This window comes from Astatotilapia calliptera, chromosome 20 (assembly GCF_900246225.1).
Source record: "Astatotilapia calliptera chromosome 20, fAstCal1.2, whole genome shotgun sequence".
Classification (NCBI taxonomy): domain Eukaryota; kingdom Metazoa; phylum Chordata; class Actinopteri; order Cichliformes; family Cichlidae; genus Astatotilapia; species Astatotilapia calliptera.
The window spans coordinates 8,238,748-8,261,781 of NC_039321.1; the positions used below are offsets into that span (position 1 = coordinate 8,238,748).

General features: G+C 37.9%; 2 protein-coding genes and 1 long non-coding RNA gene across 4 annotated transcripts; 2 read left to right on the top strand and 1 right to left on the bottom strand.

The window, feature by feature from the left end:
• The first annotated feature begins 546 nt into the window (after positions 1-546).
• nemp1 (nuclear envelope integral membrane protein 1) lies at positions 547-8,371 on the top strand. Its single transcript, XM_026153932.1, has 9 exons — positions 547-717; positions 1,644-1,765; positions 1,974-2,190; positions 2,281-2,353; positions 2,444-2,537; positions 2,640-2,754; positions 4,441-4,666; positions 4,957-5,133; positions 6,793-8,371. Exons 1-9 carry the CDS (start codon positions 609-611, stop codon positions 6,950-6,952), a joined length of 1,293 nt encoding a protein of 430 aa, XP_026009717.1. The 5' UTR covers positions 547-608; the 3' UTR covers positions 6,953-8,371.
• Positions 8,372-9,954: 1,583 nt separating this feature from the next.
• ormdl2 (ORMDL sphingolipid biosynthesis regulator 2) lies at positions 9,955-21,194 on the bottom strand. Of its 2 annotated transcripts, none has more exons than XM_026153934.1 (4): positions 21,034-21,194; positions 15,576-15,749; positions 11,715-11,866; positions 9,955-10,509 (listed from the first exon to the last, which is right to left on the bottom strand). In XM_026153934.1, exons 2-4 carry the CDS (start codon positions 15,747-15,749, stop codon positions 10,374-10,376), a joined length of 462 nt encoding a protein of 153 aa, XP_026009719.1. In that variant the 5' UTR covers positions 21,034-21,194; the 3' UTR covers positions 9,955-10,373. The 2 variants fall into 2 exon arrangements, with proteins under 2 accessions (XP_026009719.1, XP_026009718.1); XM_026153933.1 differs by having other exon boundaries at positions 21,011-21,193.
• LOC113013214 (uncharacterized) lies at positions 17,713-22,549 on the top strand. The gene is made up of 3 exons (XR_003270801.1): positions 17,713-20,939; positions 22,259-22,358; positions 22,522-22,549. It is a non-coding gene; the product is annotated as an uncharacterized LOC113013214 (long non-coding RNA).
• The last annotated feature ends 485 nt before the right edge of the window (positions 22,550-23,034 follow it).

Here is a 23,034-nt window from a genome sequence, read left to right on the forward strand (position 1 = left end):
CTAAACAGCAGTACATGTTCTTACAAATCATTAACTGACCACAGCAAGGATTATATTAATACTGAAACAATGAATGTGAATTCTCCCATAGACTTAAGAATATACTGGGTAGGAATAACACAATTCTATCTTTTAATCAAAGCCTTTACCCTGAGCTGTGCAGGGCATTGTGGAGTTCAGATTTTTGTGTATTTGCTCATCTGATTTCACATGCATATGAACTTGAATGATATCTTCAGTGAAGTAATTTAAGTATTGTGGGGGGGGGGGGGGGGGGGGTTGGAACATAATACTTAAATGATTTATCTAAAAAATAAAACATCTTCTAACTATCAAAACATTTTTTCTTGTGGATTTAAGGAAGATTTTTTTATAACTTTATTTGAAATTGTAAAGTGAACTGTTAGTCATTCCAGTTCAGTTTGTACAGTAGACATACAGGGCAAATAGGAGTGGATTTCGGGAAAATAAAGAGACGTACTCTAAAAACGATGACGAACGATCCAGTGTAACGCGGTGATTGGCTGATCGGCCTGCGACTCAACCGAGTTCTCCGGAGACGGAAGGGGCGGGACAAGGCGTTAGAGGCGGGGTACAGTGGAATTATCATGGCGGGATGCATGAAAATCATAAACGGTTTTATTTCAGCAAACGCTAGATTCATGGTTCTTGCGGTGCTCCTTATGTGTTTACCTCAAATCTCACAACAGGATACGGGTAAGAAGCGGTCTTGTGAAGCAGAAACATACACCGCGAGTTACACGGGGGCATATTTCGAACTGGTTTTGCTCAGGCTAATTATTGTTAGCTTGTGTTCAGTCTTTGAGTCAGTGAGACCGCAGAAAGGTTATTGTATGGTGAACATTGGTGGCTATTTTCTAAGATTCCTACATCTTGATTATTCCCTGGCTCCGGTTGTGTGTTCGTATAAATAATAAATTAGACTAAACATTATTTATGCAGCTCTTTCAGATTTGTTAGGTTTAAATTTGTCGAACCGAAACCCTAGAAACCTGCATGAACTTGCCCGAAAAGAGGTTGCAGTTAACACTTGTATATTTTCCTTAACGGAAACAACTTGAATGCTTAGCCTATAATTTAAAGTAAATGCAAATTATTATTAACTCTGTCCCAAAACTGAAATATTTCCTGAGAAAAACTGAGTATTTTTTGCCGTGTGTCGTTTAAATAATGAGCATTGTTTCCATTATTACACTGCCATTTGCTATATTTTGTAACATAACTAGCGGATAATGCAACAGTGTGAAAACATAGAACATCCCTACCAGCAAACAAAATCATTAATAATAATGATAAAATAAAAAGTCTCAACCACACATGGGTAATTGAGTACTTTTTTGAAAATTAAAGGGCAACTATGTTGGGTACCCTGACACCCGGTGGGCCATAGCACTGTGAAATATTAGAGACATTAAGTGTGAACTGATATAGTTGCAGGTTTTTGTCTTTTCTTGGGATTTACAGACACTACAATTTTTTTATAATGTTTGTATTATACTGTAAATGCTGTAAACAATGAGAGTTCAAATGTGTTCTGGTCAAAGGTTATTCTTGCACAAACAATATTGCTTATAAGGTACAATGGCAGTTGCAGTCTTACTATTTATTGGCATGCATCCCAGGTGAAGAACATGAAATAACTAATCTGCGGGATGGTGACGAGTATGTCATGTCAGGATCCAACCGGTTCTGTTACAGAAACACCGTATTGCCAACCTGGAGGCAGACATGGACAAGAATTCAAGTAGGTGAATCTGCCAGCCCACAACTGGTAAAATACTGAAATCCTTTCTTTCTTTCTTTCTTTAAAATCATCCCTCAGTTTGGGTATTTTAGTGGTCTAATGTAATCTACTCTAACATACTTCAAATTTTATTTACAGCTTGACAGTCAGCTAAAAAGAGCCTCTGGATTAAATTTGTGAGTGATATAATAGTACCAATATCTGACAGGTCAAAGTGTGGAGTTCAAAGGTGTTTAAGGTGGACACTGTGGAAGGTGAGGAGGAGCTGCAGGAGCTTGATCGCTTCAGTTTTTGGGGCTGGTTCCAGAGCCTACTGCGAGAGAAGCACAATGAGACTGTTATTAACGTCAGCCTGTTCAGCAAGAAGACGTGCTTCAAGGTTGATCCTATTGGCAATGCGCAATACACTGTCAAACCCATTCGCAGTAAGTGGGATGGGGGTATGGAATAAAACAAATTTGCTGGTTATTGGCAGTTAAAATATGGGTGTTTTACTGTTCTTCATTCCCTTGCAGAGTTTGATATATATCTATTCTTGTTATTCCTCGCTGGAGCATTGCTGTTTTTCTTTGCAGACTCACTCAGCAGGTAATTTTTTCTCATGGACTAAAGTTTCTTTTTCAGGTTTGTTGGGTTTATCATAGTAATTGATATATTTTTTTCACCACCTGTATGAAGGAGTCAGGCTTTCTTCTATTCTGCTGGTATGAGCACTGGCATGATTGCCTCTCTCATAATCCTCTTTTTCATTCTGGCACGCTTTTTACCAAAGGTAAAGTTTTTAATTTTTATCCAAAATCCAAGTTTTTTAAAAATATTGAATATCTCTAATATGTTTGATATTTATACCATTTGTGTTTGTTCCTTCACACAGAAAAGCCCCTTTTATGTGTTGATAGTTGGAGGCTGGTCATTCTCTGTGTATGCAATCCAGCTTGTGTTCAGGAACCTCAGCATTATTCTTCGAGAGCACTGGCATGTGGCATTAGGTACAGACTCTTCATGGACAGGTTGTGACTAGCTGATAACTGAGGACCAAAGCAAATATCCTAATATTTAAAAAAAAAAAAAAAATTGTGTTGTCAGTGTTAATCTAGTTAAAATGGCGTTAACGCCATAACTGCATTAACGCGGCAAATCTCTGTTAACGATTGCTGGACGGCGCCAACATGTTAAAAGGGGCGATCCGCGGTGACTCATTAACAGAGTCACCGCGGCAAATCTCGTTAACAGAGATTTGCCACGTATATACACACATACATATATTTTTACAGCTTCTGATTATTCCGCTAATCAAAACTTAAAGTGATAGATAATTAATCAGCCATAACTTTCTACATGTCCGCTTAACCTTATAAAAATCAAGCATTATTTTTGAATTATTTAGGGTTTTAGACTGTTAAAAATATAACCTAAGCAACAAAGCAGCTCGTCGGTCATGGAGGAGTTTTCACTTGGGTCCATATGTTCTTTTGGTAGTGAGGCACTTGTCATTGTTATCACCCCACTGGGCGGGTGGGGTAGGTGAATGTGAGAACAAGGCAACATACGAATGTAAACATGGATATGATAGCTGTATCTACCAAAAATCTCTGATAAGTTTGAATCTCAGTGACTTCAACCTCAAGGGCAAGGTCAGAGGTCAAGTTTTCTGAAAATCTTGTGAATGTTAATAATTTGAGCACAAGATGATGTAGGATTGGGAAATATTTGTATCTACTATGAGGCTGAGGGGTTGCACTGGCGGCTACCAGTATTTTGTCATTTTGCAGCTGCAAAATCAGTGACGGTTTGATTTTAAAGCAAATGATCACTATGTGATTGAAGTAGGGACTTTAAACTTTAATTCATGGAGTTTAAGAAAACTATTGTTTTAACTGTTTAGAAATTACAGCAATTTTTATTTGCATTTCTCCATTTTCAGAGGCTTAGAAAGAATTGGACAAACTAACAAAAATAAAAAATATATAACAATTTTGTATAATACTTGGATGTTCCATGAACCCATGGGGGCACCAAATGCTGTGTTTCTTCCCTTAAGATGTTCTGTTCGATCTTTACTGCAGCAGTCTCCAGTTGCTGCTTGTTTGTCAGGTTTTTTCTTCAGTAACTAAAAGCATGGTCTTTTAATTTGAAATCAGGTGACTGATGAATATCTAATTTCTTTGTGTTGAAAAACTTTTTCTGTGGGGCACTATCATTTTAACTGTGAAGATCTGTCTTACCAGTTTCTGAGCAAAAAGGAAAACCCTTTACATTCAGAAATCATCTTGCTACATCTATCAACAATCACAGCATCAATAAACACTAGTGACCCAGTTCCATTGGCAGCCTCTGCAAGTACTTTTAAATGTTTTGTGACACACTGACATCTGGCTTTCTTTTTCTGGACGGTAACCTGCGGTTTGCTCCTTGTTGTTAACCAGATTGAACCAGAGGAAATGGGTTTGACCTGGCCATGAAACTGTTTGCTTTCTCAATAATCCAATTACTTCATAGCATTTGAAAATGGGAAATTGTATAAAAATGGCTGTAATTGTAAAACTTTGTTCTAAAAGTAAAGCATATGGGCATTTGGTACATAACTTTGCAGTGATTTAACTATTTTTAATGCAGTGTAAAAACATCTCACTCTCTCTCTCTTTGTTTGTGTGCTTGTTTTTTTTTTTTGGCAGGTTATGTAGCAATTGTGGGATTCATCAGCTTTGCTGTGTGTTACCGTTATGGCCCTCTGGTTGATGAGAAGAGCATTAACATCCTGTCGTGGACCCTGCAGCTCTTTGGTCTGCTCCTGGTTTATTTAGGAATTCAGATTCAGCAAGTTGCCTTCGCTCTTATTGTAGCTGCTTTGTTTACCAAAAACCTGGGGTACCCAGTCTATCTGCTGGTTGCTGCATGGAGGTATGCATTTTAAAATGCTGACACAAGGTGGCGTAAGAGCACAGTGTACTGTGGATAATTGTTCCACAGGCAGTATAATCTGACTTCTGTGGTAAACACACACTTAGTTTCACAGAATAAATGAAGAAAAACACTTTTCTATTGCATGTTCTTAACACGGTAAATTATTTTATGTGAACTGCTGAACTTAAAAGTAGTGATACTGTGCTTGTTGTAGAATAAAGAACAATAGTCATATTAAGTTCATATAATATGGATTTATTTAAGCCATGAAAATACTCTTTTTGCAGAAAAATCAAGCAGTACATCTACTGGAAGCCACAGCCACGACGCCTGCTGACTGAGGAGGAGTATCAGAAGGAAGCTGAGGAAGAGACTCGGCGGGCTCTGGAGGAGCTGCGGAAATATTGTAACAGCCCAGAGTTCAGCCCGTGGAAGACAGTCTCTAGAATCCAGTCTCCAAAAAGGTGGGTTTATGCTCGTACATTTGTCATTTGCTAATTCAATTCAATTCAATTTTATTTATATAGCGCCAAATCACAACAAAAGTCGCCTCAAGGCGCTTCATAGATACAGAGAAAAACCCAACAATCATATGACCTATGAGCAAGCACTTTGGCGACAGTGGGAAGGAAAAACTCCCTTTTAACAGGAAGAAACCTCCGGCAGAACCAGGCTCAGGGAGGGGCGGCCATCTGCTGCAACCGGTTGGGGTGAGAGAAGGAAGACAGGATAAAAGACATGCTGTGGAAGAGAGACAGAGGTTAATAACAGATATGATTCAATGCCAATTTTGGCTTAACTTCCCCCTAATCCTAAAATAAAGAGAGGAGTGTTATATCTACTAATTGTTTTCTGATTCAGTTATGTTTCTTATAAAATAATTTATTTTAAGTTTTCATTTTTATTATTGCCTTGCAACTTTCTGAAATCATCTATACAAAACTAATGGGAGACAATATTGATCACCAATAGCTGACTGCTTTAGACACGGTTTATAATACAAACACCCCTTAATTACACACAGTAAATTGCTGTAACCATGTTTTTTTTAAGATCATTTCTAAAATCTGGAAAAAAAATATCTGCAATACAAAGACTGCAATAAATCAGCTAGTGTCACAAATATTAGGCTTCTTGTCTGGATAAATGACAACCATCAAAATTACTACTTTATGCCAGAAACATTACAAATATTGCTAAAATCATATAAGAACTTTCTATCTAGCTTATTTATCAGTAAGCCTTTTCTGCACTGCTTGTGCAATAATGTTTTAGACAACAAACCTGGGGGAAGAACATTTGAAAAACCCACTTTACAGACACCAAAGTAATGATTTGAATCAAACAGCATTTGCAGAAACTGCTTTAGTTCATGGTTTCTGCTGAGTGATTCATTTTCCCAGTATGCATATTCAAATGCACTTTATGAATGATATCTTTTGTTTTTCCTCACTTATCTAGAAGAAAAGCAAGCAAAACAGCATTTTCACTTTGAAACACCTATCTGTCAAATGATCTTCATTGGTTTTCCTGTCTAAAGGGGCGTCACTAAATCTATTAAATGACCTAAACTTCAGTAAGAATGTGCGACATTTCTCATATCTTAACATTACTTCCGATATATCGTGCCACAAAACTTTCTATGTAATCCAGTCATGACTGGCAAACACTCACACTACATTTGCAATTTTGAGTCAAGGGTTTAAATACAAGGTACATTGGTAGCCTGTCCTGTGTAAAATGTAAATAAATAAATGAATAAAGATCTGAATGCAGTCATTATAAACCATTATTGTATTTACAGAGCATGAAAAAATCAAGTATTTAAACATTTTGATGTCTGGGACATTTCAGTATTTCGTGAAATAAAATGCATGTCTCAAGAAAGTTGAGATGGGGCAAAAAAAGGCTGGAAAACTAAGTGGTACTTTAGGATTTGGCAACTAATTAGGTTAATTGGCAACAGGTCAGAAACAGGAGGTTGACATTAATAAGGGATAACTAGCGTGCGTGTGCGTGTGTGTGTGTGTGTGTGTGAGAGAGAGACATGTATAACAAAGACTAAGTATTGCAGCATGCTTTTGTTCAGTTTTGGTCCACGATGTCGTCATGCTTACCCACAGGTTTGCTGATTTTGTCGAAGGCTCCCCACACTTGATGCCTAACGAGGTGTCCGTCCATGCTCAGGAATACGGTTTTGGAGGATCTTTCTTTGAGGATGAACTCTTTGATACAGACGACGAAGATGACGACGATATTGTACCTGTGATGAAACCAGAGTGAGACGGCGCAGTGTTGGAAACAAAAACACTTATTACTGCCTTTCAGAAAGGTGATGGGAGACCAGCTCTCCAGGGCCGTCCAGACTGACTTTTAAATGGCTTCTTTGGAGACGGGATTAGCGGCATCCCTGAATTCCAGGATAAAGAGCCATTTTGTATCACCACAGGCAAAGTAAACAAAGTACTGTCAAAGAATGTGTAATACTTCTTTATTTCAGGGAATTAAGATTTCTGTTGGGAGGTTTAAAGACAGTGAAAGCTGAGACTTGCAGGTTTCTTTGTGCCCAGTTGTGGCCCAGATAAGTTTTCAGTTTTCTAAACATATTTTGTTTACAGCCTTTGGCTCTAATTGGATTTTCTGCTGTGGAATGTAATGAGATTATGCTTGTAGATCACTATTACCTGTTATTACTCTAGTTTCCTGCTTGGGAAGAGAAAGAGATGTCATTTTTTAAATTTGACTTATTTCATTTATTTTAAACAAAAACCATCAGTAGAAGTGTCCCCAAGTAATTTGAATAAAGATATATATATATATATATAAGTTTTGTAAATGTCAGCATGGTTTTATCATATGCCTTTGATGCAAAGAAAAGAAGTTATTTTTCTTGTTTAGTGCCGGTTGACACAATTGTCATTTCAAGCACCTTTATTTTAAGTAAAGACTCTGTAGTATCAGAGAGACAAGTTCAAGGATGCAATGAACTCTTATTAGCAGCATCTGGCATCAGTGGGAGGAAGATTTCGAGGGGCCAAGTTCGGGCTGGATGAAAATGAGTAATGCAATAACAATACTTATTTATCATATAAAACATTTTGTTGTGTTGCGCTTGAACAATCCTTCCATCACACCAACACATGACGTGTCATCATTAATGACATATTACCATATGTAGGTAAAGCCCCCGGTCAAACAGGCCTCTAGAAGGGAAAATTGTGTATTCCCTAATGCCAGATACCTGTGAATGTAAAATTTGAATTTTAGTCATCTAGCAGTGACTAGATGTTACAAGGATTTGGGGTCACTCGCAGGGGAATAAAGCGGCCTTTTTTAAAAAAAAAAAAAAAAGCAGGCATAATGTAAGCATTCGGTTATATGGTGTGAGTGTGGATTATAATTCTTGATTATTTAGGTTGTGCTACTGTCTTTCTTGGTTTACTTCTATTCACTTTTGTTTAGTAGGTGGCCTTTCTACCAGCTCTATCCCCGTCCTGGTACAGAGCCAGTTCTACCTTGATGCCTTTTAGGAAGCAACCCACATTTCGGTTTGAATTTGGTCACAGCAGTTTTGTGGTGCTGTGTTGGTGCCAGGTTTGTTTGGTGGTCTGGTCAAAATGCCATGACTTCGGTGAATGAAATTAGCATGGGAATCTTTTAAGAGGACCTGCTTGTTTTAATAAAATACTTCTTTTCCACCAATTTGATGTCGGAGCCCAATTCTGTCCTGCTTCTTTTTGACAACCAGGTCACATTTCAACAGGTTTAACAACTGATTTACTAAAGATCGGATCATTTTTTTTGAAAATAAAATCAGGTGGTGGATTGCACCTGGCAGGGCTTTTCTGTGTAGAGTTTGCATGTTGTCCCCGCACTCCAGCTTCCTCCCACAGTCCAAAGACATGTAGTGGTGTTGGGTTAACACTAGTTAACCTGCCTGCTGTTAGCCCCGCAGCAGGCTGGTGACCTGCCCAGGTTGTAGCATATTTTGCTCTGTGGATAGCTGGAATGGGCTCCAGCCCCTCAGTCACCCTGAATTGGATAAGTAGATTCTATCTGTAAATCATTGATGCTTCTTTTGGTAACTCCTGTCATAGCAGCAAACCCACTTTGCAGACAACAATGGAGTGATTTGAATCAAACAGCATTTGCAGAAACTGTTTTTGTTGTTTCTGTCGAGTGATTCATTTGTCCAGTATGCAGATTCAAATGTACTTTAGACACGATATCTTCTGTTGTTCCTCACTTATCTAGAAACAAAACAAGCAAAACAGTATTTTCAGTTTGAAACACGCATCTTTCAAATGATTTTCGCTGGTGTTCGCATTTAAAGGGGCATCTTTAAATCTGTTAAAATATGACCTTAACTTCAAAGAAACCACCACTCAGCTGTAAAGTAAGAATGTGCGACATTTCTCATATCTTCGCATTACTTCCGACATATCGTGCCACACAACCTTCTATGTAATCCAGTCATGACTGGCAAACACTCGCATTACATATGCAATGTTGAGTCAAGCGTTTAAATATACGGTACGTATCTTCAAGGTTTTACTAAGTTCACAATAAACTGAAAGTGGAAACAGAACAGGGAAAAACTGCAGTGGACCTAACTTGCTGTTAAAGCCACACAGTGTTATCTTCAATCAGGCAGCTTTAAGTATACGTTAGAGCTAAAACATTGTATTCATTCTTTCTCTCCCACTCTCTAGTTTCAGTGAGCCATTTCTGATGTATTGGGGACATTTTGACATTTAAACCCGACTGCCCTGTGCATTCCATCTCTGGCTTCTTTACATTATACGTCTGCCCTCACAACATTTGGAGACAGGGAACAACCCAAATACCACTTTTGCAAATGATTACACTCGATTACACAACTTGTTTGAAACAGCTGGCGTTATTTGCATGTGTTTCCCAGGCACTGTTTGGCAGTGTAATCACATTCACACGTCGCTCTTTTTTCTTTTTTAACTTCCCCAAAGAACGTCACAAACAGGGAAACCTCGCTGCAATGCAAACGCGACCACGGTGCATGTGGAAGGGGGAGAATCCCTTGGATATACGAGTATATTGCAATCTCTGTGATGGCCCCCACATGGCTGCTTCATGTAAAGTGTCTGGATTTCCCCGGAGCTTGTACACTGACCTACAATTGATCATTTATAATAGAGATTTTGGCAGGATTTGATTCCTGCACACCTCTGTACAATGGGATTTTGCACTTTTCCCACTAGATTCTGTGAAATAAAGATAACCCTGCTGTTGAATCAAACATTACATGATTATGTTTATCATGGCAAAATGTTTATTATTATTATGGGCATGTAAATGCATGCTGCATGTTAATCCTTCATAGTAAATTAAGAAAAAGAAAACTTTCAAGTGCCATGAATCAAAAATATTCATTTACATTCATGACAACAACCAACATCTGTAGAAAAGCTACACGTGAAAGCAGTGCAGTTATAAATATGCTCTTTCTCCAAGACAAGAGCAAACATGTCTGGCCTTTACATCGGGAATGTCATCGTTTACTTTGATTAAACAGCAGCAGTGCATTTACTTTCACCAGGCTGCAAGCAACTTTCATGTAATACTCCAAACAATGTGTACATGTTCAGACCATTTAAACAGATTTTCTTCTTTTGCAGCCTCTAAAATTGAAACAGTCCAGTGTTGAAGTTTAAAATCCAGTGTTCTGTCAGTACTTGTTGATCCCAAATATCCGTACTCCATGAAACTGAGGCAGCTTTGGGAGGAGGACGCTAAGGAGCGAGCACGTGTTGATGAGGAAATGCGTAGGATCGTATTTTGTGTAGAAACTTGCAAGAATATATCTGTAAAGAAAGAGAGTGAGAGAAAGAAAGCATCAGCATCAACATGAATTCTTCAGGATTATAACACACACACAAATACATGATAAAACAAAAGTACATGACACACAGAAAGTTCAGGCTGAGAATATTTGGCCTTAGCTTTTCAGTTTTTGGCCAACCTCAATCCCAGAAACTCATATTCATCACAACAATTTTAAACAAAATTACAAATCTAAAAACAAAAAGAAAAAAATTCTAACAAACTTCTGGAACCAAAGCCAAAAGAATTATCATTGGATTCAACCTATAAAAGGGGATCATACAAGTTTAACCTCTACTATAAAAATCATATAATTAATATATATATATATATATATATATATATATATATATATATATATATATATATATATATATATATATATATATATATATATATATATATATATATATATATATATATATTTAATATATATGTTTTAAAAAAAAAACTGCATTTATTATAAATGACCTCTCATGCCCCATCGTCCATGCCTTCACAGCCCGCACTTTGGGAATCACCGGCCTACGTCTATCACCTCAGACCTTTTCCTCTTAGTTTCACTGAACCTCAGTAGCGGTGGTTAGCATGAATGAATACATGCAAATTGCTTTTCCCGAGCGTCCCTAACTATGGTTTTGAAATCCAAAAGGAAAAAAAACAAAACAAAACAAAAAAAACAGTCACAGAATAAAACAGGGGAGTTAACAGTGAGTTGACAGATTTGTTTGCTTTCACTACCATCCCTGCTGGCTTACTAATTTGCTCAGCTGCAGTCAAAATTATATTGAAACTGGTGTACTTTTTTACTTTTACTCTTTGGAGAACTATTAAACTGCCAAATCTCTTATTTATTATAAAAGCAGACTACTTTTTAATTTAATTACTTTACACAAACACATGTAGGACTCATGTTGGCTACAGAACATAGCAAAGTTTAACTTTCTATCCACTGATAAGGGCAACGGGTAATTCTTGGGGTAGCCAGTCGCTATTTGGGCTGATATTTCTGTTTCTGTCGGCTGATCACTGTTAACAAATCCTTTAAAAAGCGGTTAAAAGCCCAAATTGTTGTCAAATAACATACAGCAGTTATGCAACCTTTACATGTTAAATTACTCATCCTAATGAAAGTGAAACTGTAAGCTATCTGTGACGTTCTGTTGTGAACAGTGTATGTACTTACAGAACAATTGGTGAGATGGTAAGAAATTTGCGTGAAGATGTGAACTGGATGCCGTAATCCATCTGTTCCCAGTGTGTGAGCAGACGGGCTTTGCCTTGGTCTGGTGTTTCAAAGGGAGTGCCCTTCACTGTGTGCAGAAACAGGTACATCACCTGCAGAGGAGACATAACAACAGTCATCTACAAACATTATCAGGGGGAAGAAGAAGTAATACTCCATGCAAGTTCAAGTGCAACGACGAATCAAGGAGACATTTCAGTCACTGCCCGGAGAGCTGATGTTTTCATTAACCCTGGAAGTGACCCAACAAATTTTCCCAGCTCTGACATGTAAGAGCAGTATTGTGGAGAGCAAAATTACCTCCCCCAGGTGCAAACCACACTGAAGGTATAAACCGTGGGAAAAGAAAAACAACATACATTTTGTCTGATGTGCACTGCAAAACTGGTGGTTTTTTTGGTTTTGTTTTTTAAAGAACAGCGCTTCCCTGAGATATTAAAACAACAACTAATACACTTTCAACAACAGCAGCAATTCAGCTGGTTTTTAGATTTTCAATCATACTGATGTAAAGCCAAAATGATTCTGAAACAATTGCCAATGTTCGCTAATTTTTAGTCACTGGAACTGAAAATGATGCTGTACATTGGTTGGCTCCAGTTTTAAATGATATGTTACCAGCTTGCCTCTTAGACCAAATTATTCTTCTTAAACTATTCATCTAAAGTTGATGAAGTTGGGCTCTTATACAGATTTCAAATGTGACATTGAAATTTGACCCTTCAACTTCCACTCTGACCTTAGATTTGACCTTTCTAGTAGCAGGAAATCTAATGCCACACAGTAAAGTTACATGTTTTCTTAAAGCATATTAAAATATTAGATATAAAATATCTCACAAGTAATTTTTTTAGTTTTCTTTCACAATATGCTGTATAAAGTACTGTAAATAATGGAAATTGTACCAGCGAAATGCATGTAAACTTAGTACTAAGTAAATACTTTCTTTTATTGATCCCCTTCACTCTTAACCCTGTAATGCAGAGTGCATCACATTTGAATTCTTTCGTATCTCTTTATCCATCACACATCATCAGTGTGATGGATAATCCTACAGGGATCGGAAAATGCCAGGTGTAGTAAAAAAATATCCAAATTAAAACTCATAATGCACATTTTTATTCAGCTTTGTTTTAAATTCTCAGAAGAATCAATAAAGACTCCAGTTTCAAAACGATTGAATATTCTGGCAAGTACTTAATGGTTCGGGCTTTACAGCGATAAATAATTTGGTTTTGTTGCGGAAACATCCACAAACTATGTATAAAAATTGCAACAATTCCTAAACAGTTAATGCAGTTTTCTGGAACCCCAGAAAGTCTGCACTTCAATCACTGTTTGAGTTCAAATCCACTGTGATGGTGTACAGAGAAAACTACAAAAACTGAGTCTTAACTCAACAAATTATGGACATAACTGTATTAATATATAAAACTATAAACAGATGAGAAGACATAAGCTTACAATTTATAAGTAAAACTCATCTAAGCAGCAAATTGGTGAAAATTTAAAAAAAAAAAACAACTGTACATGATTTGAATTTAGCATATCAAAATCAAAAATTTTTTTATCTCTGAAGCAGACGACTTCTGATAAACTGTTTAGCACTGTTATGAACAACCAAGATCATGGTACTTCACAAAGTTGTACTTTTCTCATTAACTCTGGACACCAGCACGCTTTACTGATATTGGGGGAGGGAGGTGTTAAGGAAAGTAGTGCTGTGTGCTGATCTGCAGATTAAATGCAAATGAAAGCGTGACCACAATTTCAGTTTCTTTTCACCTGAAAACAGATAAACCGATATTTTACGACACATACGCACCCTACAGTAAAACAGACAATGCCACCTTTCAGCATGTAAAATGGAATAACATCCCAGGATCACGCAATATTGTTAGGCGGGGGTGCCACACAAAAACATGTCAGCACAAGTCATGATAAAACTGAAGAAAAGCTGATTAAATATGCAAGTGTCCACTGTCTTTGACGTCATATACCAAAAGGTTTTACTGTCATCTATTTGTCAGTTTAGTGTAATAGCATTGTTTAATAATTTGATGTTTTTATGATCTCACAAAATATAGAAGCTAAATTATGAATTAATCAGATTAGATTCTGATATTATCTGTATCTATACCTGTCACCTGCTAGACTACAAATACTAGCAACTGCCAGTGATAACGCTCAGACTCCTAGTACACAACTATTGTATCAATTTAAAAATCCTATGTCGACTTGTCCCACAGTTATCAGTCGTGTCCAAATTCATGGGCTGCATTTGTAGGCCGATTACATCACAGCGACGCGACGAAGGCTGTCCAAAGTCGTACACTCCTCCGAATGCAACCGACAAATGCGTCCTCCTTTTCCCTGAATTTAAAGGATGGGTCAGGTGTATCCTTCGTGGCCCATCATATCCCAGAATTCATTGCGCGGCCCAGCCAATTCCAGTTATAAAATGGTAAATGGCCTGTATTTATATAGCGCTTTACTAGTCCCTAAGGACCCCAAAGCGCTTTACATATCCAGTCATCCACCCATTCACACACACATTCACACACTGGTGATGGCAAGCTACTTGTAACCACAGCCAACCCTGGGGCGCACTGACAGAGGCGAGGCTGCCGACACTGCGCCACCGGGCCCTCTGACCACCACCAGTAGGCAACAGGTGAAGTGTCTTGCCCAAGGACACAACGACCGAGACTGACCGAGCCGGGGCTCGAACTCCTAAAACTCTTGAGCCCACGATCGCCATAAAACAATGGCGGCCACTAAGTTTTTAATATTACTCTTATTACTCTGGGGTCACAAAATAAATGTTTAACATATTTTCAGGCGAGAATGTGGGTCTGTAAACTTCAAATATCTGCTCAGTTTATCAAGACATCGCATATTTGCAAAAGTGCTCTGACGTTTTCGGAGACGTCTGTTATCCACCAGCTCGATAGCTAGCCGGGGGCTCGAGGGTCACTTGAGCCGCCGAGAGCAGCAAACTCCCGGCAGATCATTTTTCAGATTATCGCGGTCTTTCGCTACTCAGGTTAAACGTAATATATAAGTCACTTAGATAACCTAAAAATGTTCTTGTTTGGCTTTTTTCAGTGTTTTATTTGTTCGTGAGTAAATCGGTTTGGCTGAGATTAAAGTTATTAGGTTACATAAAATAAAACTTTATTAATCCCCCGGGTGGGTTCCTCCTTGGTTTTCACACAGCTGACTAAACGTCAAACAGAAAACTTATTAAACAGAAGTATGAGACAGTCGAGAATTTACACCAGTGTCCTGTTATATTTTAGATAGCAAGGAGCAGACGGCTGAGTTTATTAAACTCCACCGAGACAGCGGCGACACAAATCTGAAGGCTAGACCGTCCAATTTCACAGCCGTTTACCTCCGGCCTACCCAACCTTCTGACGACCTCGCCCACGTAGACCGCGAAGGGCGAGTCCTCAGGAGGATGCAGCCCATGAATTTGGACACGACCATCATGTTCAGAAGACTCTCAGAAAACTTGACCTCTGACCTGTAGGTTGAGGTCCCTGAGATCTGAACTTGTCAGAGATTTTTAGTAGCTACACCATCAATTTGAAGCTCTCGTGTCCACGCTGCCTGCCCATCCGGAAGCCCATCAACCTTTTACGGCTGAAAGGTAAAAACTGAAACTAAGTGTGGAAAAAGATTTTAGTTAACTGAAATAAAAACTGAAACTAGGCTCATGAAAAAAAGAAAAATGAACTGATGAACTGCATGAAAATGTTCATTTCTACACAGCACAGCTGTTTAGGCTTTACTGACCAGATTGTGGATGACGTTAGTTAGTGTCCAGACCAGCGGGACAGTGAAGAAAGGGATGCTGAGCAGGACGATGTGTAAGACAACAGTGAGCAACAGATAGGTAAGCCATATCCCTCTGCTGTTCATCACCCGTGTGTTGGGGTTTACCTCGCTGTGAGCGACGCCCACATTCATCTAGAAAAGGAAAGAAAATGTAAATGGAAAAAAACCAAACAAAAACCCACATGCTTCAGAAGCACTCAAATGTAAACATTTGACCCCACAGAGTTCCAGCTTCGAGACGTAAGCAAGCAGAAACTTGGACAATTTAAACAGTAGTAATTTTATAACAGTGGCTAATTTCAGTTGCTTTTTGTTTTGTTGCTGTATTGCGAATCATCTTTTTACGTTGCGTTTTATTATTTTATTTAAATGTTCATTCATTTATCTCCTTTATTATATTTTACAGAACTTTTTTCTCTTAGGTCATTTTTATATTTTTGAGCTCATCATATTGTATTTATTTTTTTCAGCTAGTCTACTTTATTTATGCTATTTTATTATAGATTTTGTTTAATGGTTTGGCTTGTGTAACACAGGAATTTCCAGATATTTGGGATACCTAATGTAAATCTTATCTTCACATCAACATGCCTATTAGCAACAAAGGTATCTGTTTATGCAACAAAAGCTTCAAAAAGCTTTACATTACAGCAGTGACTACAACCTTTGCACGCAAGCTCAGTACATTGTTTGTTCCTGAGTTTTGCTTGCTGTACCTTTCATATAGACAACAATAACGTCAAGATCTTGATCTGCTCTGCAGCTAAAAGGAAGTTAAATCAGTGAATAATACTTTTAATTTATTCTGGGCCATTCCATGAAAAAAAACCAACAACAATCCCATGTGACCTGTCAGAATCAGCTGGTTTTTTTCCTTCATTTTGTACAATCACTTTAGTACATTTCGTGCAAAATGTTACTTTCATACTATCAACATTTTCCAAGTTACAGCAGCATGAAGTATGCTAAGTAGGGAGAGAGATGAAATCCTTATTTTAATTCAAATTATTTTTGTATATTTTATAACTTCTTCAATATAAGAGATAAAATTACACACCAATTAAAAAGTGCAAAATGTTTACCCTCCCACTATGTCCTCTATGACCTCCAAGGGTCTGTGACTGTTTTAAATGCTTTCATAATATGCTTAGATTATTTTAGAAAGATATTTTGCTGATTTTGAGGAGGTAAGGAGTGGGTCCATATTTTTTTTCATGGAAATGTTTTCTGTCATGTTAGCTACTCATTTCATTCATATAAAAAGAAGCAGGGCTATCAAACTAATTTTAGTTCATCAGTGCAGGACTGTGCAAACTGTATGTGACGTAATCTTGCAAATATAGCGCTTATAATGTGGGAAAATCCCCCACACAATTAACTGAATCTAATAATATTAAGCCCAGTCAACTTCATACAGGTAACAAGTAGGGCTGTTTGATATAACGATATATATCGGATGATGATATACAAACGTCTATGTTTCATTTTACGCTATCGTTTGTTTCGTGGTATTGCAAAATAAACTGTTTACGGCAATATTTTTTCACCGTTTTGATGGTCCCTGTAGTGGCTATATTAATTTCTTAAAGTTCTCTCTTTCTCTTATATTTAATATAACCACACTACAGACGGACAAGCGCCTGTTTTTATGCCTTGTGGTTAGCAACAACGACGGTAACACCATCGCGTGTCCGCTTGTTTATGTTCCACATAAACCTTTCACAATAAAGCTCAAGATCCTGTTGAGACTTTTCAAAATAAATTGAATCACGTGAAAGAGCAGATTATTTACGGATGAGAAGTAAAAAAGAGCCGACAGGTGCTAAAAAATAAACCTTAGACTCAAACGTTAGAACAGGCTTTTCCCCGCAGCACGCTGTGTAATAAATACTCACAAAGAAAACGGCGGCCGTTACAACTTATGTCTAAAAATATATCGTTTCATGCATCTGTTAAAACACTCGACTCCAGGTACATGACGCGCAGCTGGAAACACTTCACGCAAGTCGAGCTGCCCGAGATTCACAGAATTTACAGAAAATGTTACATTTTTGTGATTTATATCGTTATCGGACGATAGAATTCTTATATCGGGATATGAGATTTTGGTCATATTGCACAGCCCTAACTGTGGTCACATACAGGTAACAAGTATAAACTTTTCAATTAGAAGTTACTTATGGCATCGAAGAACAAGAACAGCCTAATAATGTGTAAAGAAGCTTATCTGCTTATCTTATTAACACTTTTTTTCTCCCTGCCTTTGAAGAGATGCTCTGTGAAATTATTTTGTTTTAGTGGACACTCATTAATTATTTCCTTTTACTGGAAGTAAGCTAGCTCACTTACAGTAGCACTGGTAAAAAAAGTTTTTCGGTCATCTCAGAGAAGCCAATATCTCAACAATGACTCAAATCCACAAGCTTCAGGTTATCGGTTATCTGTTGAAACTTCTGAAATCAGTCTTTTTCAGGTTGTATTATATCTAGAACTGGCTATAACCCACCAAAGTGTAGAAATCCCCCCTGTGGGAGGCATTTAATTGGGGGAAGTCCCTCTTTCTTGAAGTCTAAATTTCAAGCAGTGGTTTATGGCCCCTATACAGCCCAATCTGATCTGAAACAAGATAGACCACTACAAACAAATTACACATTCATCATCATCCAAATGTTCCTCTTTGTTTAAGCTGTAAAAAGTCCTGAAAATGCTCACATTATATGAACTATTCACATACAAAAACCCTTCACTTGGTTTCACTTTATTCATGTACCATTCACTTTATTAGGCACACCTTTCGAATACTGGTTGGACCCCTTTCACCTTCAGAACTGCCTTAATTCTTTGTGGCTTAATTTCAGCATGGTGCTAGAAAATATTCCTCAAAGACCTGAGTTCATACCGACGTGATGCTTCCTGCAGTTGCTGCAGATTTGTCAGGTGCATATCCATGATGTTAATCTCCATTTTTACCACATCCCAAAGCTGGTGTTTGCATTGAGATCTGGTGACTCTGGAGGCCATTTGAACTTTGTCGTGTTCAAAAAAAAAACAAAAAAAAACAGTTGGAGATTCTTTTCAGCTTTTCTGGAAGCAGCTATCAGAGGAGGGGTACATTCTCTTTTGCTTATGTCATTTAAATGATGCTCTGTTACAGCGACCCTGAGAGGTCGAATGCAACACAACATAATAAAAGATCAGCAAATAGAGAAATTCTACGCAAGCACAGAAAAAGCACTGGAATTCAATCTCGCAATTGTTCTGTCATTTTGTCTTCCCCAAAACACTTGTGTTTTACAAGTTGGATTTTTTTTGGTTTCAATTTCTGTTGTGCTTTATTCAACCTTTGTGTTTTTGTGTGCTTTTGCAGCATTTTGCTATTCACTGGTGTTTTTTAGGTTGCAGTGCATCTGACCTGTCAGAGCCACCATATCAGTTGGCACAAATTAACCGAAATGTGGCATGAAAACACCCCCACACCAAAACACCAGCAACACCTCTCTGTGTTTAATTATTCGTTATTATTAATCCCCTGCTCTCTTCCACAGCGTGTCTTTGTCTGTTTTCCTGCGTGTTGTGGATTCAGAGGTGCTTTTCTGGATATAGTAACTTGTTTTTTAAGTTATTGTTGCCTTCCTAACAGTTCAAACTGTTCTCCACTGACCTGTAGTATCAGCCAACCTGGCTGATGTCTGGCTCAAATTCAAGTTCAGATGTGACAAATTATTAATAACCTGCTATACAATGTTTTCTGGTAGGAAAAAAACAAACCCCCAAAACTTTCCATCTTCTACAAAGCCAGCTAAATGGCTCGTTAACATGCTTCTAGCATATTCAGACTTTCAAACCTGAGCAATGTTTGAACATGAATCTCTCAAAAATTTTAAAGATAGAAGTAAAAAATGTTCACTAGCCTCTTTTACCATCAAACTGAATGTAATTACTGATTGTAATTTTTTGTACAAGAATAAGTGCTGCAAGAATTCTAATAAAAACTGCTCAATCCACAATGACAGTTGAATGAAAGTAGCATTGTCTTCATTTCTGTGACCTTTTTTATGCTAAAAAGTTTTATTTTGCATTATTGCGAAATTCAACTGCATACCATTCAGAGGTTCTCACTAGTTAATTTTTGCAAAGTGATTTTTGATTCATGTAGGACTTTGCAGGACTACTTGATATTTAAATGTATTTTATCAAATCAGAGATCTTAATTCAAGGTAACAGAGGCGAGTGAGCATTTCAAACCTTTGTCTTATTTTTTATATATCCATGTTCAAACACTGCCTTAGATCTCAATCTCAAATCGGAGCTGATTTAACAAAGAAATATTACAAAAAAAGTGACGATTTGAGATGGAATAACCCTACTTTGACATTTCAGTCAAGTGTATCAATTTGCCTTTTGTTTATAATCTCGTTAACTTCCAGTTAGTTTCCAGAGTGGGCTTTCTTGTGCAACTTTCGCGTTAATCTTTTTTTTTTTTTTTTTTTTTTTTTTTTTTTTAAAAACATGCTCTGCAGGGGCATTTAAAATTTAAATTAAAGAAGTTCAGAGTATATGTCACATTGCAAACACAGCACTTTGTTGGTGCAGATGTCTCAAAGTCATGCAGGCATGACAGTTTCAAATGCACACAATCCCCAAAGCCTCAACTAGCATGATGAGGGTTTGGAAAAAAGCGCTTGGGGGGGGGGAAAAAAACACTTAATACGAATTTTGTTTTGGTGGCCAAAATACACGCTTCCTCTCAAGTAGATGCACCAAAGGCTTATCGTGCTAGATGTGGTCAACGTAAGCAGCATGATGAGGCTTTGGGAAAAAGTGCTGGGGGGGAAAAATGACTTATTATGAATTTTGTTTCGCTGCCAAAATACACGCTTCCTCTCAAAGTAGATGCAACAAAGCACATGCACCAAAGCCTTATCATGCTAGATGTGGTCAACATAACTAGCATGTTGAGGTTATGGGAAAAATGACTCCACCCGACTGAGTTCTTCTGGTTACCAAAACACACGCTTCCTCTTTTAGCCGTCCCCAACATCAGTGGGCCAACATTCAGTCGTCTCACCGCAATTTTCAGACTCCTTAGACTCGAACAGTGTTAAATATACCACAAGAACAACACAGACAACCTTTCAGAAAATGCTCAGACTTTTCGAGTATATTATTTAACTAAATACGAGTCACGTGACGTTCGCGGGCTAGCTAACAGCCGCTACCTACAGGTTGACAAGCTAACACCAGTTTAAATGTACTTTAATTACAATTAATCGTTTCACACGATACGTAAGCACTGAGGACGTAAACCGATTCCGTCGTGCGGTGAGTAACAAATCTAGCTCGTGTGGTATTTCTAGATTTAAAGCGCTACATTTCACCGGAGAAAACTTTACCTTCCTGTGTTGTCGTAGCTCACCAGGAAATTCCTTGTTTTGTCTTCTTAACCCCGCCTTCGCTTGAGCTGGACTGGTTCCTCTGTCAAAACTCCAGCCTGTCTTTAACAACGGCAGGTAAACAGGTGAAAGGGGAAAACTGTGAGAGGTACACTAAAGATCAGCTGTCCAAGAAATTCCCGAGATGCCCCAGTAAATGTGTTGGCCACAATTTAGTGCTACTGTTAATTCCCATATAACTACCTAGATATCAGGGTGGCTGCAGGCATGCAGAAGCTTTCAGATCATCTTTCAGGAACGCACATGGACAAAAACACAAACAAAAAAAAAACAAAAAAAACCTTTATACACTTACTCGCTGGGCACTTCATTAGGTACAACTGTTCCACTGCTTCTTAACACATCAATGTAATTAAGAATCACGGCAGCAACGGCGTTATTTGAGCATGTAGAAATGGTCAAGACGACCAGAGCGCCAAAATTCAGAAAAAAGGTAAGGTAACAGACTTTGATGTGGTGCCAAACAGGCTTGTGTATTTCCAGAGCTGCTGATCTACTGGAATTATCACACACAATCATCTCAAGGGTTTACAGAGAATGGTCTGAAAAACAGAAAGTATCCAGTGAGCAGCAGCTCTGTGGGTAAATTCCTTCTTGATGCCAGAAGTTATAGGATAGCGGTCAGGCTCCTTTAAGCTGAGAGGAAGGTAACAGTGACTCAAATAACCACTTTGTCATCTTACACAGTTTTGTGGTTTTTGAGCTTTCACATTCTGTTTGTTATTAAATATCTTCAGTTGGTTTCTTAAGTTTGCCTTCCTATAATTATTCTGAATTATTATTATGCCTTTTATTGCCTATTATCGGAGAGCATTTGTTTTCTCTTTTGTAAGTTGAGTTTGTGAATTATATACTCGTGCAGTTTGATTTGCCATCTTGTTTTTTTTCCCCCATGGTAGCAGTTTGTTAGTGTTGTATTCCTTCTTGTAGTTTATCCTGCCTCCCTTGTGTTCCCTGTATATAGTTAAGATCCCTGTATCCATTTTCCTGTTTAACTTTGATAGTCATGATTTTTTTGTGCCTTGTGTTCAGTTTGACCTTCTTGTCTTGTGTAATTAGTTTTAGCCGTATCTTGTTGCTCTCCAGCATCCACTTTCCTTGATTTCCTTGTGTTTACTTTTGTCTCAGTTTCTTCTCATGTCATACTGTTTGTCAGTTTCCCTCGTGACTCTTTTTCTTTTTGTTTAGGGATCTTGTTACCTGCTGCCTGCTGGACACTGGCTTGCCAAAATTGGATGATGAAAGATTGGAAAAGGTTTTCAGATGGATTGGAGGGGTCAAAAATAGGGTAAATAACTTAAACCTATGAGCAATTCAGGGTGGTGGTAATGTAATGGTGTGGGGGATATTTTGTTGTTACACTTTGGGCTCCTTAGTACAAGATGAGCATCATTTAAACACACTCTGAATCAGTAGTGTTGCTGACCATGTTCACCCCTTTATCACCATAGTGTACCCATCTTCTGATGGCTGCTTCCAGCAGGATTCACTGCATGGAAATTGCCTCCACAGTCACCAGAACTCAGGCCAGTAGAGCATCTTTGGAATGTGGTGAAATAAAAGGTTTTCACATCATGGATATGCGGCCAATAAATCTGCAACAACTACATTAAGCTATCCTGTCACTATGGATTAAAATCTGTAAATGTTTCCAGGAACTTTTTGAATCTCAGTCACAAAGACGGCAGCTCTGAAGGCAAAAGGGGCTCTGACTCAGTACTAGCAAGGTGTACTAATAAAGTATGTAGTGAGTTTGTATGCACTAATCTAAATATTCAGCACAATATCCTCTGCAGATTAACAATAACTCTCACACTAACAATCAACAAATGGGGTGAATTTAGGGAACATAAGATTGAAAAGCACAGTAATACTAGGTTTGGTTTTCTTGTCCGATGATTGATAGTGGAATGTTTTTGTTAAGCCACTAGAGTCACTATAATGTTCTCATCAGTGTGACATGA

Excerpts from the sequence above, each read along its gene's own strand:
- ormdl2 (XM_026153934.1), bottom strand. The coding sequence starts at position 15,749 with ATGAATGTGGGCGTCGCTCACAGCGAGGTAAACCCCAACACACGGGTG. Across the intron at positions 11,867-15,575 it reads CTAACGTCATCCACAATCTG|GTGATGTACCTGTTTCTGCA; the intron begins GTCAGTAAAGCC and ends TCTCCTCTGCAG. Across the intron at positions 10,510-11,714 it reads ACCATCTCACCAATTGTTCT|ATATATTCTTGCAAGTTTCT; the intron begins GTAAGTACATAC and ends CTTTCTTTACAG.
- nemp1 (XM_026153932.1), top strand. The coding sequence starts at position 609 with ATGGCGGGATGCATGAAAATCATAAACGGTTTTATTTCAGCAAACGCT. Across the intron at positions 2,354-2,443 it reads TTTGCAGACTCACTCAGCAG|GAGTCAGGCTTTCTTCTATT; the intron begins GTAATTTTTTCT and ends ACCTGTATGAAG. Across the intron at positions 4,667-4,956 it reads CTGCTGGTTGCTGCATGGAG|AAAAATCAAGCAGTACATCT; the intron begins GTATGCATTTTA and ends CTCTTTTTGCAG.